Consider the following 14,848-nt stretch of genomic DNA (forward strand, 5'->3'; position numbering starts at 1 on the left):
TCAAACCCAAATCTGGAATAAAGTCCAAACTTTATGCCATAACTCCTATAACTTTGATAAACTGATTTTTGTTTGTCTTTTTTTCAACATCTGCAATCCCTTTAGTTCAGTTTTTCAGTGAAATTCTCCTAATAAGTCACTCTGCAAAGTACTCATACACAGAAAAAGACAGGGAGTAATTTCTTTAATAATAAGGGGGGAAAAAACCGCCAAATTTTTCATCCTTTGTTGTCACTGCATGACACACTGTCCCACTGAGGACTATTTCACATCTATCAGAAGTTTGAGCTACTGGTTGAGCATGGAACTATATGGCATTACAACAGCCAGTATATTTCTGTTTCATTTCCTATCCTGAGTTGTGGAAAAGTGATAAGTACTTTTAATATACTCCTAATATTATACAGAAGAAGGTGGTGCCAGGACTGGGTAACATGTAAGCTGCGATACCATCAGGAATACCAGACTCATTTCCAGGGCAATACCATGGCAAAATAGATGGTTCCATGAGCTCCAGTGATTTTGGAGACTTCAGCTGAGTGCTTTGTCCATGAATGTGGAATTAACTTTCTTTGGTCTATTTTTTTTTTCCATTTTGCATCTTTAACCTGTATGGAGCATAGGTTTCACAGGAGCAAAAGGAAGAAGTTAATGGTCTGTTAATGGGCTAGCTTAACACATTTTCTTCCTCCTCCCCTCCCCATATAATCATCTTGATACATTCTGTACAGAAAGAGGATGTAATTAATGTAATTAGTAAATATTTTAGAACCTAGTTCCCTCTAAAATTTTCAGGACACACCCATTTTAATTTGCTAGGCTCTCGTGTGGTATAATTTTCTCCTCTCTCTGTCAGGACAAATTGAGTGCTAGAATCATACACCACACTCTTTTAATAGTTGTGGTTTAGAGAAATGAAATCAACTTGTCTAAATAAGAAGAATCTTTTCCTAATATCCCTATACAGATAGTGAATAATTTCTAAATGATGACTGATATGCTTAAAAATATATCCCTATGTCACCCTTGTTAGCAAATTTTAAAGGCAATACTCAGCCTGCCAGATGAAGCCTAGGTAGCTTCAGCTGCCAGACTTAGGCTGAGGAGGATTTTGAACTTAGTGGCCAAGGGGCAGCTAAAACATTGCTTGTACAGAGGAGCATTAAACATCAGGCACAGCAGTGTTGCAACTAATCTTCAACAGACCTGCTGGAAGCAAAGTGATGTACAAGCCCCTTCTAGACTGGGAAAAGCAGACCAAGGTCAAACTCCCACACACAAACTCTATAAATGTTTTAGAATTAATCTGTAACTGGATTATGGTTTTGTGTGCTAATGGTCTTCTGAATTCTCTCAGGGTGCAAAATCATTTTCTGCTTTCATCCTCTCTTGACCTTCATTGTTCTGTTTCTCCTACTGGTATCTCCCTAAAGGAGCTGGTAAGCATTTCATGCTCTTATAAAGCTACAGCCCACTTTTTAAAATGACTACATGGCTATCTGAATAAGGTTTCCCCTTAGATTACATTTTTGCTAAAAAAACCCAGGTTCTTCTGGATAGGGTCAAGCTCATTGTTCAAAGGTGTTTGTATAGGAAAACCTATCACAAACCATTTGTTTTTTTATGTGTAGGACAACATCCTTTGGACTGATGATATTTCACAAGTCTCCAAAGACATATCAGATTTTTCTCATACAAATTCCTGAACCTGTCACACTACTTGGTTTCTATTTGATTAGCATGTCCTAAGCTTCCCTTCTCACAGCCTGATAAAAAAGTAGCATGTGACTTAATAACCAAGCCTCCCTTTCCATTAGCCAGGCAAGAGCTTTTGTTCAGTCCTGTACTCTTATTCCTGCATTACCCTGGAGATTTTCTAGCTGCTCAGAATAACAGTAATGATCCCTTCTGCTATCATGAAACCTAGCCAGGAAGGAGGGGACATTGATCAGTCTGGGAATCCCATTCCCCTACTGAATTCAACATTCCTGCTACTTCCTTTTGTTATTCCTCAGCTCTTAAATGAATGTTTTTCTGTTTCCCTGATTCCTCTCAAAATAGTTACCCTTTTTTCCCCACTGGATGACCAGGAAATCAGCTCTTCTGCAGCTTGGTAAACTCTGCTGGTGCTGATGTCTCCCAGGGAGGGGGTTGTGCAGCTGCCTTTTGTTGGAAGGATGTGACAGTAACATCTTGCCTGACTTGAGTGCTTGCCTGAACTTCTGCCACAGGAAGAAGCAGTCCTGATGTGACTGGATGGCCCTAACCTATAAAGTAGAGCAGGAGCTATTTTATTTAACACCAAATACTTGCTGAGTGTGTCAAATGTCCCCTAGCACTGCCCCGTGCTGCCTGGGAGCTGCTCTGGCACCCGTTCACCTCCAGCTGGGAGGAAATGAGCCACCTTCCAGGATCGGTGTGTGGCCAGAGGCCAGATCCTGCCCGGGGAGGGAGGGGTAGCACCTGCACACCGGCGCGGCTCTGGAGCGTCTCCAAGAGCAGCAGCAGGTTTGCTGAGACGCCACCCAGCTGGGGAATGCACCTGCCCGGGCGGGAGGCGAGGGCTCCGCCGGACCGCGGGGCTGCCGCGCACCGGCAACGGGAGCCTCGCCCGGCTCCTGGCAGGCACTGGCAAGAGGAAGGGAAGAGATTTTCCCTGTGGGCTCCCTCTTCAGCTGGATCCAGTGGAAGGAAAGCCAGGAAAAGCCATTGCTGCCAGGCTGGAGCAGGGAAGTGTGCCGGGGTGTCGCATGTGGGCAGTGTCTGCTGCAGGTGAGTGATCCCTTCCTCCCTGGGAGCTGGGCAGTAGCTGCTGGCAGGTTCGAGGCTGCTTCAGACTCACTTCTTAAGAGACCCTGCTTCTTGTCTCCAATTCATTTCCTCCTTGTGCTATTGTTTCCTCTCAGCACGTCGGGCTTGGGAGTTTCTTGTTCCCCTGGAACTCCCAGGCCACCCTTGGCAGAGGTGTATCAGGACAGGCTTTGCGGGGTCAGGATAATGGATGCCTGTTGAGTGTACAAAGAGGAAGGGGAACGTGACATTTCACAATGGAGTGTGCCAAAGCTGTCTAGATCTGTGTAAAAGGCAGCTGTGCACTGACCCTGTTACAAGAAGCCTTCCACCACCCCTAAGGCCAGAACCCCTAGGCTTGGGAAAAGGAAGGGACAATCCACCATCACCCAGGGCTTCCCAAATGGGGTCTCATGGCAGGAGCACTGCTGGGACAGATGCTCACTTGTGGGACAGCATTATCCATCTGTCAGGGCAGAGAGGGTGGGCTCTCCCAGAGGTGCAGATCAAACTGCACAGGTTTGCATGGGTCCCAAGCAGCCCAGGAAAGGAGGAGCATTGGGAATTGGAGGTTGGTGTGGCAGGCAAAGGAGTGTGGATCTCTAGCTAGGATTTTCGGCAAGACAGATGGATGCCACATAAAAGCCCCACTACTCCCATTCCTTGCATGTTCCTCTATTCCCAGTCCTGAGTTCTCAGAGAGGGATCCTTCCACATGCTCCCAGGTGCACAGACAGGCCTCAAGCACCATGACACTCAGAGCTTCTGGTTTGTGCACTAACAGTAATTCAGTCATAAAAAAAGATACATGAGCTGCATTCTCTTTGAGCCTATAGGGAGTTAGAACAGAATCAAATATGCTTAGGAAGCATTTCTTTACTGGAAAGGTGGTCAAACACTGGAACACACTTCCTAGAGAATTGATTGATACCCCAAACCTGTCAGAATTGAAGAGGCTTCTGGCCAATGCCCTAAAACACATTCTTGAATTTGGTCAGCCCTGAACTGGTCAGGCAGTTGGACTAGATGATCATTGTAGGTCCTTTTCCATTGAAATACAATAAATAGACAACACAATAGGCTAGAATAGACAAACTAGAACACAATAGACAGAAGAGAATGTACTGTTTCAGTTGGAAGGGACACACAACAATTCAGGGCTGACTTGCTAAAGAAATTCTTCCTAAAGCATTGGAGGTTGAAAAAATTACATGGAAATTATGGGAAAATGTTTATGCCTATTCTGGACTAAAGATTTTTGTGAGGCACTGAGTGGTGGCAGGTCCATCCCAAACAGGCTATGGACAGATCAGGAGAAGAAGCAAACAAGCTGTGACGGACTGGGAAAACAGAGGGCGGAGATGGCTTGGATTCGCTTGAGATTGTGAAGCTCTGCTGGCTCTCATCCACACTGCTCAGGTAAATAATTTTATGTATTGTTATTTTATAGGAAATCTTGTTGGACTCTCCCAGTCTCCATGATGCTTACGAAGTCCACATAAAAGCTGCATGAAACCCTTCCAAGGCTGGAAGTACAAGGAAGTACTGCAGGAGCCTGTCTCATCCCCAGACTTCCCCTTCTACACCCTGTGGGTAAGCATTGATTCGAGGGGTACCCTGGGTTTGAGAAGAGAGGGAAGTGAGAAACATTTCAAGAGCTGAATTGCATGTGGTTCTGAAATTGAATTGTTAATTAATGTACAGTCTGTGGCCTGTCTGCCAGTTATCAGTCTGTCAGGCACAAAAAGTTTAAAAGTTACTAAATATATGCATGTATCACTCTGAGGCGTTCAGCCAGGGTACATCTCCCACACCTGCAGCCAGGAGTGGCCAGGAGCACATTGATGATGACCCTCAATTTCCACTGAAATGTTGTCAGAGCAGAGAAAGAAAAAAACAACCAACACAATGGAAAAGGAAAACCATGAATACTTTTGTTTTCCTGCATTCCTAGTGCTTTCCTGCTCTTCCTCCACAGCTGCCAGCCAGCAGTGGGGAAGGACAGCATGTCACTTTTTTCCTGAAATGTGCTGTTTGGACTTAAAGCATTGTGTGGCTGGGCTGGCCCTCTCCTGCTTTTTCTCTTGCACACAGAGATGGAAGCACAGAAGGTGCTGGCTTCAGTAGTGAGTAAATGTAGAGATTAATGACCCGTGATCCACACTATCAAATACACCAGTCTGATGGGCCACTGGCTTGTTATGGTCTGTCCCAGACCAGTGAGACCAGCTAGCCCAAAGAACACCAAAAGAAGGGGCAACAGCATTGGGGGGCTGTCCTCCCTCATGGCAGAGCAGGCATCTATATTCCTTCCTTCCTTCCTTCCTTCCTCTCAGTCTGATCTGGGCAAAGTGATGTGCTGCACAGTGCCAAGAAAGCAATCAGCAAAGCTGCTGTGAGAGCAAAGTTTATCCCTTCTTCAAGGAGTGGTGGGTGACAGTCCAGGATAGCTTTGGTTTAACATAGAAAGAGCTTTCTGAAGAGGGTGGGAGGCAATGCACCCAGCCTGAGGAATGAGAAACTGTGGCTGGATTTAAGGAGGAATGTTTTCATGGTGAGGGTGATTTAACTCTGGAATGATCCCTGAGGGGCTATAGATTCTCCTTCCTTGACATGTAAATGAATGGGGCCCTGACCTGCTCAGTCTGACTTTTAGGTGAACTCTGCTTTAAGCAGGTGACTTCACAAGGTCCCATCCCACCTTAATTATTCTGTGATTCTAGGAGTAAAAATACTGTTATTAGCAGCACAAGCCCTCAGGGTCTAGAGGGATGATTTTAGCATCTAGCAAGTGTAGATGGTTTTAGAGCAAAAGATTATATTCCCAGAACATTTTCAAACAGACGCAAGGAAACATGAAAGCACACTTCAGTGGAAGCCTCTGCCTCTCCAAATCATTTGTTTAATAGAGGTTAATGCAACACTGGGAAACTCTCCAAATAATCTGCTTAATAGAGGTTAATATAACACTGGGAAATACATGCTTGTAGAGGTGATACCTAATTTTGTTTCTCAGCCAGATGCTCCTATGGTTTTATTTTGCTCTCTTGTCCTTCTTCTGAGCAAATAAAAAACTAAAACGGTTAAATTTTAAAAAGTAACATGAGAATGCAGTGCTGTAGCCTGATTTTTGATCACATTTTCCCTCATTGTGGTTCATGCTGTTGTGGTTTCCTTGTTTACTGTTTGACTCGTGTAACTTGGGTCAAGCAGCAGAAGGACACAGACTTTGCACTTCTCCAAGCTTTATGTTCTCTTCAAATCTCAATCTAATCTATAAACATGCTACCTACTAGACTCACCCATTCACTGCTAACGAGGAGATAAGGCACAAGAGAGAGCAATGTTTAGAACCAAGCTGATTTGCATCGGCTAAGGGAACAACTCCAGACTCAATGTCTCCTCGCCTCTCTCTACTTTAATAGTGCCTCGTGACATCCTCACCTTCCTGGGGACTTGTGTCCCGGGCGCACACAAGGTATCTGCTGTCTCATGCAAAATCAGAGTGCAAGCCAGCAGGCACAAACCACGCTCAGCCACAGCTCTTTTCTCTCTCTAGCTGCTGCTTTCTGATGGCTCTGGCTCCAGCCAGGAGCTGTAGGACTCCCACGGTTCTCCCTGTCCCCTCTGAGTCCTGGGTGTCTATGCCCCAGCCATCGCTGCCCGGCTCCCCGAGCTGGACCAGCCCCGTGCGGGACCCGCCGTGCCCCCAGGCTGCCCATACCCGCACCCGGGCTGCCCGCACCGCTCTCGGGCTGCCCATACCCGCACCCGGGCTGCCCGCACCGCACACGCACAAGGGCTGCCGGCACCCGTGCAGAGCTGGCAGCGGGCCCGGAGCCAGGCCACAGTGACCTCATGCTCCATCGCAGCCGGGGAGTGACTCAGGAGGAGCCCGGCCTGACACTGTCAGGCGGTGTCTGGTTCGGGCACTCCCAGCACAATTGTGCTCCCTCTCCCCCCGGCCGTGTTGGCTGCGCCCCGGCAGAGGGTTTGAGGTGTTTGCTGCCCTGGTGCGTGCAGAGCTGCCACGTGTGGAGGTCATAAATTGTCCCTGCCTGTGTGCAATGAGCCTGAGCCCAGTGCCGAGCAGAGCAGGGTACAGAGTGTGTTTGACGTGGCCTGATGGGCTGCTGAGAGCCATTTCTAGCAGGCAGGGTGGCTGTCCCCCCGCCCACAAGTGACACAGCTCTGACACAAGGGACCCGAGTCAGTTCCTGTCCCTGCCATGGGCTCCTGTAGGACTCAGAGCAGTTCATGTGTGTGCCTGTGGTGGTCAAGAGTGCATTATCCTGTCTAGGAGGTGACTAGAGAGGCCGTCCTTGGGTCTCCAGGGCTTGCCCCGTGTCTCCCAAGCTCCGCCATTGCTGACATGCTCCCGTGCTGTCCTCCCCAACACCTCTCCATGGTTTGGGTACCAGCTGTTCCAGAGGGTCCCTGTGGTGCTGTGGGACCAGCTGGAGCGCTCACGTGCCAGGGAGGAACATTATGTAAGAGAAATGCAAATGGTTTCCACTCTTGGTCTAAAACTGTACCCAAAGAAGTATTAAGGGGAGCCAGGACAGCAGGGACACAAGCCTGGGAACCAGGAGTGCTGGGCTGGGACAAGGTGCTGTGACTGGGGAGCCCAGCTAAGCACAGCACCTCGGAGCCAGTGCTGCCCTTCCTCTGCTCCTCTCCAGGGGCAAAGTGCTTCACAGACCAGTAGCAAGGAGAGCAAAATCTCAGGGTGCCAGGCCACAGCTAAGGGCTCTTCCCAGGGAAGTGCTGAGATCACTGGACATGTAGCTACCATATTTCTGTAGGGAATTTCTGAGGGGTAACCACCGGCAGTGCAGGGATGAGGACAGGGCTGAGAACATGCAGCTATGGCAGATCTCACTCTTCCAGCCACTGGAGTGGAAGGGTTAAACCCTGGTCCTGACCCCCACCTCCCCTTCTGGGCAGCAGAGCCAGTTGGTGACAAGAGGCTGATGCTGATGAGGGAGCATGTGAAGCCAGAGCTGTGAATGGGGCTTTATCCCAGAAGGGACCTGCCTCTGCTCCGTCCCTGCCCTGCTGCCAGCACCAGCTGCAGGCAGAGTCCTTCGGGCAGCAATGTGCCAGCAGCCTCTGAGCAGGGCACACAGCACTGGGGAGGCAGGAGACTCGCCCTCGGGGCAGCCTGGGGTTCCCCCACAGCACACAGAGGTCTCCCATGAAGACATGCAGCTGAAGCGCACAGGGCTCCTGTGAGGGAAGCACAGCAAGGTCTGCAGGCCAGCCTGAGCAACCAAGGCCCCAGGTTTGGCACAGGATTATTTGGTACAGGGAAGCAGGGTCTCTGGTTAATGATATCTTCTCTTCTTGACTTTTTCAGATGAAAGACACAGCAAAGGAAGGAGAGAGCCCTGGCAGTTCCCCTATGGTGCTGCTCCAGGAATGCTCCATCATGTTTCACAGCCCTGCCTTGGTGGTGGGCTCAACCCCAGCACGTCAACCATAGCTCTCCAGGTGGCACCTCTGCAAAAGGAAATTCCCTTAGGATCCAAAGAATGAGACTGAGACATCACTGCTAGAGAAATGCAGCTGCCTTCACCGCTGCTGCTGCATTGACCCTCCATTTGCTCTAAGGGTGCAAATTCATCTGCGCCACCTCTGTGCCCTCTTCACCCAACTGCCCACCATGCCAGAGCTGGCAGAGCTGAGCAGCCCCCGCACCCCTGCGGATGCAGACCACATCCAGAGGAATATCTTGGAAGAGCATGTGGAGCTCTGGTGGTTCCAGGACCCCAAGAAGTCCATCCTGTGCTACGGGATGGCCGTGGTGCTGATCCTGGCCTGCGGGATTGGGGGCATCATCCTGCTGTACAGCACCAGCAGCCGGTCCGGAGAGTGGCGGCTCGCCGTGGGCACCACGCTCTGCCTGCTGGCCCTGCTCGTGCTGCTGAAGCAGCTGCTGAGCTCTGCGATCCAGGACATGAACTGCATCCGCAGCCGCGATCAGATCGAGCTCCTCAAGAGCGGAGGCTTCTCGGACTGCCTGGTGCTGCTGCTGAGCGCCCTGGTGCTGCTGGTCTGCGGGGTGGTGCTCACCATCCTGTCCACCACCAGCATGCAGCTCAGCCCTGCACGGCCGCTGGCCAGCATGTTCACCAGCGGGGTCATCCTCCTGACCGCCGGCAGCGCCATCCTCCTCTGCCTGCTGCTGTACCTGCTGTGCACCTCCTGCCGCCGGGCGGCTCCGCGGAGCCTGGAGGCCGGCGACATCCGCGTCTTCACCATCTCCGGCCGCCTCGCTGGAAACAGGCGGCTCCCCCCCACCTCCAGCATGGCCAACCTGATCTGACCCAGGACACTGTGTGAGCCTTAGCGGATACAACCTGTCAGTGGTGGTCTTTTCCAAGGAAGGGCGAGAGCTGCCCTGTGTTTCTGTTGGAGATGACCGGCATGTGCTTTGCCCCAGGCTGGTGGCACAGCACAGACTCAGGGCACCTGGATGGGCTCTGACCTGCCTGGCATTTTATCTCCACAAAGCCTCCTGTGTCAGCTGCTGCTTGCCTGGCTGTGACCATGTTACAGAGTGAAGGTGAGCCTGTCTTGTACCCCGGGAACCCCAGAACTTGTTTGGTTCCTGCAGTTCCTGGAACTGTGTCATACACTCTCCTGGCAGGAGAGGCTGTAATTGTGGGTGGTATAAAACCAACCCGTGCTCTGGGCAGAGCCTCCAGCTCCTGAGCGAAGTAGAGCCTCTAGCAGCTGGTGAATGGCAGGAGACACTTTGCGTGTCAGCAGGCACGAGGGAGCCTGGTGGGAGGTATGGCTGCAGGGGCTGCTCCCAAAAGTCACCGGTGTCTGTGGGAGTGAGTGTGGGATTTGCATAGGATTGTGTGTGCCAGAGCCACAGCATGGCTGGACCTCACATGAAATGCTGTTTGTATTTGCAAAGCCAGGATCTGTTCCAGTGTTACATTTCTGCAGCCCACCATCACCTGTGGTTTATCAAAGGGGTGATCAAGCAGTGCTGGTGTCAAGGCCCTGATGGGTTATCTGTGCTGGACTCAGTGTTGGGGCTCTGTTATCATGCCAGGATGCTCCAGCTACAAACAGCAAGGTGCAGTCACTGAGGAATGGTGATGAGATGCCCAAATCCTGGGGCTGAGGCCGCCCTCTGCAAAAGCTGTGCGAGGGGAGTGTGCTGTGCCCTCCCACAGGAGTTTCCCAGGCAGAGGCACCTCTGCTGCCAGGAGCCCTGCAGCTCATCCCAGTCCCTGCTTGTTCCCATGCTGTTTCTGTCTCCCAAGTGCTGCAGATGCTGAAGGGCAGAAAAGTTCCTCTACTGTCACTTGGGCCTTACCTGGAGTTTTTTTGGTGTTTTATCTCTACAAGGTGTCTTGTTTTATCACCAAGGTCTCTCTACCAGAGGCAGACTAACAATTCACCCCAGGAACTTTTCCTGTGACTTAAGTCTAATTTACCTGACAAAATTCTCATTTTCCTCATAGACTCACTAACCATTTCACTGCCCTTTCCATAGACATAGATCCAACCTCCTGCTGAGAGATGCTCCTGCATGACCTTCTCTTCCTCTGAGCCAGTTGGTCAGAGCATGGTGCTAATAACACCAAGGTCATGGGTTTGAACCCCATATGGGCCATTCTCTTAAGAGTTGGACTCTGTGATCCTTCTGGACCCCTTCCAGCTCAGACTGTTTTGTGATTCTTCATCTTGTCTGCTCCCATCTTTCCTTCACCTGAGTTGCTCTGCCCCAGATGTTGGTTTTGCTCATTATTTGCCAAATGTCCTCTCCAATGAAACAAGACTGAGCTATTGTTTTTTGGTGCCTGGTAGCAAATTTTTTGGAAAAGGAAGGTAGCTGATTCCCTTGCTAACAGCACAAATCACTGTTCATGTTACACCTGGAGGCAGTGTCAGAGCTCACCACCAGCTGGTCAGTGAGGGCTTCACCCCTTCACAGCTCCAGACCAACCATTCCCAATGCAGTGAGATCTCATGAAACCACATCTGTATTCACCTGCTCCTGTCCTGCTCCTGCTGACTTTCCTCTGCCTGAAGCCTTGGATTGTTTTCCCCAATGTAAAGGTACATAATCTGAGCTTTTCTGTCTGTATCTCTGTTATTGCTACATTTTCCTCTGCCACTTTCACATCATCTGTAGATGTTATTAAACTGCTGTTTTCTCTTCTCTCTGCATCTCCTCCCTTAATCTGCCCAGGAGCTCAGAAGGTGGTGGTGAGCTCAGATCCTCCTGTGCTAAATCTCTTGAAAGCTGAGCTTTCCCTCTGGGCTGTTTGGCCTTAGGCCCACCAGGGACCTCTGTGGTTACACAGGAGGGAACAGGTCAGAGCTGAATGGTCTTGCACCACCATCACCATTGCTGCTGCTCTGCAGGTCTGTGTCAGGGCATGTGCAGTTATGCCAGGCTGCCCCCCCTCTGCCAGCACCAGAGGTCCAGCAGTGACTGCCAGCTCCACAGCCTGCACGTGCTGGCAGGCCGCAGCTGCCTGCACACCAGCTGTTTTGCACATCTGGGCATTTCTGTGAAGAGGCGTGACCATGCCCAGCTCGCAGCTCCGTGCTGCCTGCATGTCAATGTGAATCCTGTCCCCTCCACAGCCCCTTCAGAATGTGCCCCACGTGCCTGTGACTTATGCCAGGAAAGGGTGATTGACTGTGAGCCAGTAGCCCAAGGAGAAAATGGCTAAGAACAGGCTGTGCCTGAAGATGGTGGCTGGCTGTCCAGCTGCCCAGAGGGACAGCCTGTGCAGCCCAATCACTGACTCCCCTCTGCAGCACAGGTGTGGTTTGTTTTGGGTTCCTGTGTTGTGTGTGGACATACATAATAAAGTGTTACAGAAGTTGATTGTGTTGAAGGCTGATATTTGAGTGCAGACCTCTCTGCAGAGCAGAGGTGTCAGGGCTGGCCTCAGCCCAGGGCAGTAATCACAACAGCCCCGGATTCCTCGTGTGGCTGTGGTTCTGGATCACCAGCTAGTGTGGCAATGCCACCACAGCCCCAAAAATGCATGTACTTCTTTCATGATACACAATTCCCACTTCCAGATCCATATTAATCTCTCTCTGCTTAAAAACCCAGACGTATCCAGATCCCTTTACCACCACTCTGTGAACCTGAGACCTTGCTATGCCCCTGAAAGATACTCACATGGAGCACTCAAAGCCTCTGAATATGTCAGTGCAGGCTAGCCTGTTTACAGAGAAGCTGTTTGACCCTGTGGCAGGGCTGAGCCTCACACCTGGAACCAGTCTGCCTGCATACCTGCCCCTGCTCCCAGCCAGCCTCAGCCAGGCCCTCATGACAGCTTCCTGGGTGGACCCCTGGAGAAGGATCCTCCTTTTCATGCTCTGACCCTTTGTATTCCCAGCTCTGCATGCCAGATGTATTTCCCCTCAAACATGAGTTGCCAGGTTCCTGCACTGCAGCTGCCTGAGGGCAGAAAATGCACACAAACACACACACACACACACACACACGCGCAAAAGAAAACCTGCCATGTCTGCTTGGCTAAAAAAATAAATTATGGACTTATGAGGGTCAAAGTAGACAAGCCATCCAACCACTAATGCTGAGGGACTGGTAAGATCCTGGACAAGTAAGCCTAGGTGCTTGTATTTTTAACTTCTTTTAAGACATCGCTGAGACTAAAAAGAAAAGACTGCATCCAGCATAAATTCATGTGATTGAAAAGGATGTTGAAAAGCCCAGTAAATACCCTCCAAAAGATAACTGAAATGCTTTTTCCCAGCCTCAGATTTAAATCTCTTACCCAAAAGGTATTAGAAATTTCCAAAAATACTGTGTAGAGTGTATTTTCACAGGTAGCTGATGAGCCCAGAAGACAAATTATGAGACAGTAACTGAAAAAGTAAAGCTCACTTTAGAAATATGGCACTTAAGAGCAAAAGTTGGCTGACCACTGAAAGAAGCCAGCAGGTTTTCCTCCTGCTCAAGGCTTCAAGTGGCACATTTGCTCTCTACCCTGTCTCATCCATCCAATGCCTGACCCATTTTTCCCCTTGGGTTTGCATACTCTGAGGTGTATTAATTACCTTTTTTATACATTAAATGTTTTAATGAGTGGAGAAATAGAAAGTCAGCTAGCAGTGAAATAGAGATTTAAAGGAGGTGGGGGAATTAGCTGTGTGGCAGAGCTTTGAGAAATGCTGTCCTGTGTTATCTCATGCTCTGGAGCATGACAGAGACTCCTGAACTATCAGGGATGGTAATGACTGGGCTGTGCCCTGGGCAACCTTCCCAATCGGTTGGTACCAGCCTTATGAATCACTTTCTAAAGGTGAATGCCACTGCTGTTCCCTGCTTTTAACTCCAGAGTAACCCAAGAAGGCACGACCAACTCCAGCAGAAATAGCTTGCAGTTACCTGTGTCTCATGTGCTGTTCATCATACCACAAAGATGACAGGAATGTAAAAATTATTGCATTTGTACAACTCCGCAGCTGAAGAGACACATGGAACTCTGTAATGGGTGCTGGGGGACAGGGTCACCTCGCCCCAGTGCATGGGCCTGGCACTGCAACTGGCAGCACTGATGAGTTTGCTCAGCTCTGCGGAGCTGACAGAAGAAAGGTGTCTTTTAGCTTGTCTTCCTGGAGAGGAAAGAGAGAAAAGAAAGAAGGGCTATGGCTGGAGAGACATGCACAGAAACCCTGTGATGGTGCTCTAGGGCTGCCTACACCACAGCAGGTGAAATATTTGTTTGGACAAGAGCACTCATTGTGCCACAGATGTGGTCTCTCATCAGCACAGTTAGAGCAATGTATTTATGGCCCTTGAAAGCACTTGCAAAAAAAACTGCACCCCAGCTGTGGGGCTGGGGGTCTCCTCCCAGCACTGCCACTGGGAGAGTTCCACCAAACCACTGCAGGCAGAGGCAGGGCTAAATCATGCTTTAATCACACCTCAGAGTAACAATGCATTGAGGGACAGAGCAGGGCTGAGTCTGGCACCATGGGGCAGTGGGGCCAGTGCCTAAGACCCCATGGCAGCACCTGGGCAGGATCCTCTTCCCACTTCACCTGGCTCTTCCCACTTCACCTAGGCACCACCTCCTTTATCCTCAGCATCCGAGCAAGGCTGGGAAAGCAGCACCTGGTTTGGTGTCCCTGTGACAGTGCAGCCTACTGGTGTCATGCTGGGACACTCTGGGACCAGCTGCTTTCAGTCTCCATCATCATTCCTAGTCCATCCCTCTCTCCTCTCCTCTCTGCTCCCTTCCTCCTGCCCCAAACACGTGGGGCCCAAAGCCAAGGACAGGTAGGAAAGGGGTGGAGCTAGGGAGACAGCAAGAGCCCGCAGCAGTGGTGGCTAAGCTGTAAGCTTGTAAGCTCAGATGGAGCGATGCAACTCCCGCTCCTCTTTTGTTGGCAGCTGCTCACTGGGCTGGATGTAGTTGTCCTCGATGAAGCCATCATCATCCTCAGCTTGCAGGTCAGCAGCATCAGTTATGGAATGGCTCCCACAGGAGCCCCTGTCCCAGCTGCTGCTATCCTCCATGGGGCTGCGTCCGATGGAGCTGATTTCAGGCAGCGGCCGGTGGCGGTAGCTGGCAAAGTTCTTGTGGGCAAGCTTGCACTTGGCAGCCAGTGCAATGAGGATGGAGATGCCAATTGCTGTCACCAGGAATCCCACCAGGTATGGCCAGCTCCTTCCCCCCTTCCCGGCAGGCAGTGCAGTGCCTGTGACACAGGAAAAGCACAAGGTCAGCCTGTGGCACACCCAGGGGGTGTGAACACTGGGAGCAAAACTGCCTGGCAGCGGGCTGGTACTGCTGCCCATCACTGTGGAGTCTGTGCTCCATGTGGCTTTGTGGCACCCGTTAACTTCCCTGTCACAAACCCAGCAAACACCTCCAGGAGTTGGCCACCCTCCCACCAAGCCACTGCACCAGTGTGGCCCAGCAGCCTGGGCCTCTGGGACTGTGGGGCAGAGCAGGAGGTCTCCACCTGCAGCACAACCCAGTATGACAGAGGACAGGAAGGTGCTAAACCTTATGGACACCTCTGAATCCACACAACT

The 14,848-nt window shown here is 50.6% G+C and overlaps 2 protein-coding genes across 5 annotated transcripts in view; one reads left to right on the forward strand and one right to left on the reverse strand.

Moving 5' to 3' along the window:
* Positions 1-2,557: 2,557 nt before the first annotated feature.
* Positions 2,558-11,653, forward strand: TMEM125 (transmembrane protein 125). 2 transcript variants are annotated; one of them, XM_064720195.1, is made up of 3 exons: positions 2,558-2,772; positions 4,241-4,383; positions 8,150-11,653. In XM_064720195.1, exon 3 carries the CDS (start codon positions 8,456-8,458, stop codon positions 9,116-9,118), a length of 663 nt encoding a protein of 220 aa, XP_064576265.1. In that variant the 5' UTR covers positions 2,558-2,772; positions 4,241-4,383; positions 8,150-8,455; the 3' UTR covers positions 9,119-11,653. The 2 variants fall into 2 exon arrangements, with proteins under 2 accessions (XP_064576265.1, XP_064576264.1); XM_064720194.1 differs by lacking the exons at positions 2,558-2,772; positions 4,241-4,383 and adding an exon at positions 7,815-8,040.
* Positions 11,654-13,661: 2,008 nt separating this feature from the next.
* Positions 13,662-14,848, reverse strand: part of C8H1orf210 (chromosome 8 C1orf210 homolog) — a 36,186-nt gene continuing 34,999 nt past the window's right edge. For all 3 annotated transcript variants that reach the window (XM_064719406.1, XM_064719404.1, XM_064719405.1), the window contains exon 4: positions 13,662-14,508. In XM_064719406.1, coding sequence (XP_064575476.1) covers positions 14,159-14,508 — 350 coding nt within the window. In that variant the 3' untranslated portion in view covers positions 13,662-14,158. The remainder of the gene's footprint in view (positions 14,509-14,848) is intronic.

The sequence above is a fragment of the Zonotrichia leucophrys genome, chromosome 8 (genome assembly GCF_028769735.1).
Source record: "Zonotrichia leucophrys gambelii isolate GWCS_2022_RI chromosome 8, RI_Zleu_2.0, whole genome shotgun sequence".
Taxonomy (NCBI): Eukaryota; Metazoa; Chordata; class Aves; order Passeriformes; family Passerellidae; genus Zonotrichia; species Zonotrichia leucophrys.

Coding starts and splice junctions, on each gene's coding strand:
- TMEM125 (XM_064720195.1), top strand. CDS start 8,456: ATGCCAGAGCTGGCAGAGCTGAGCAGCCCCCGCACCCCTGCGGATGCA.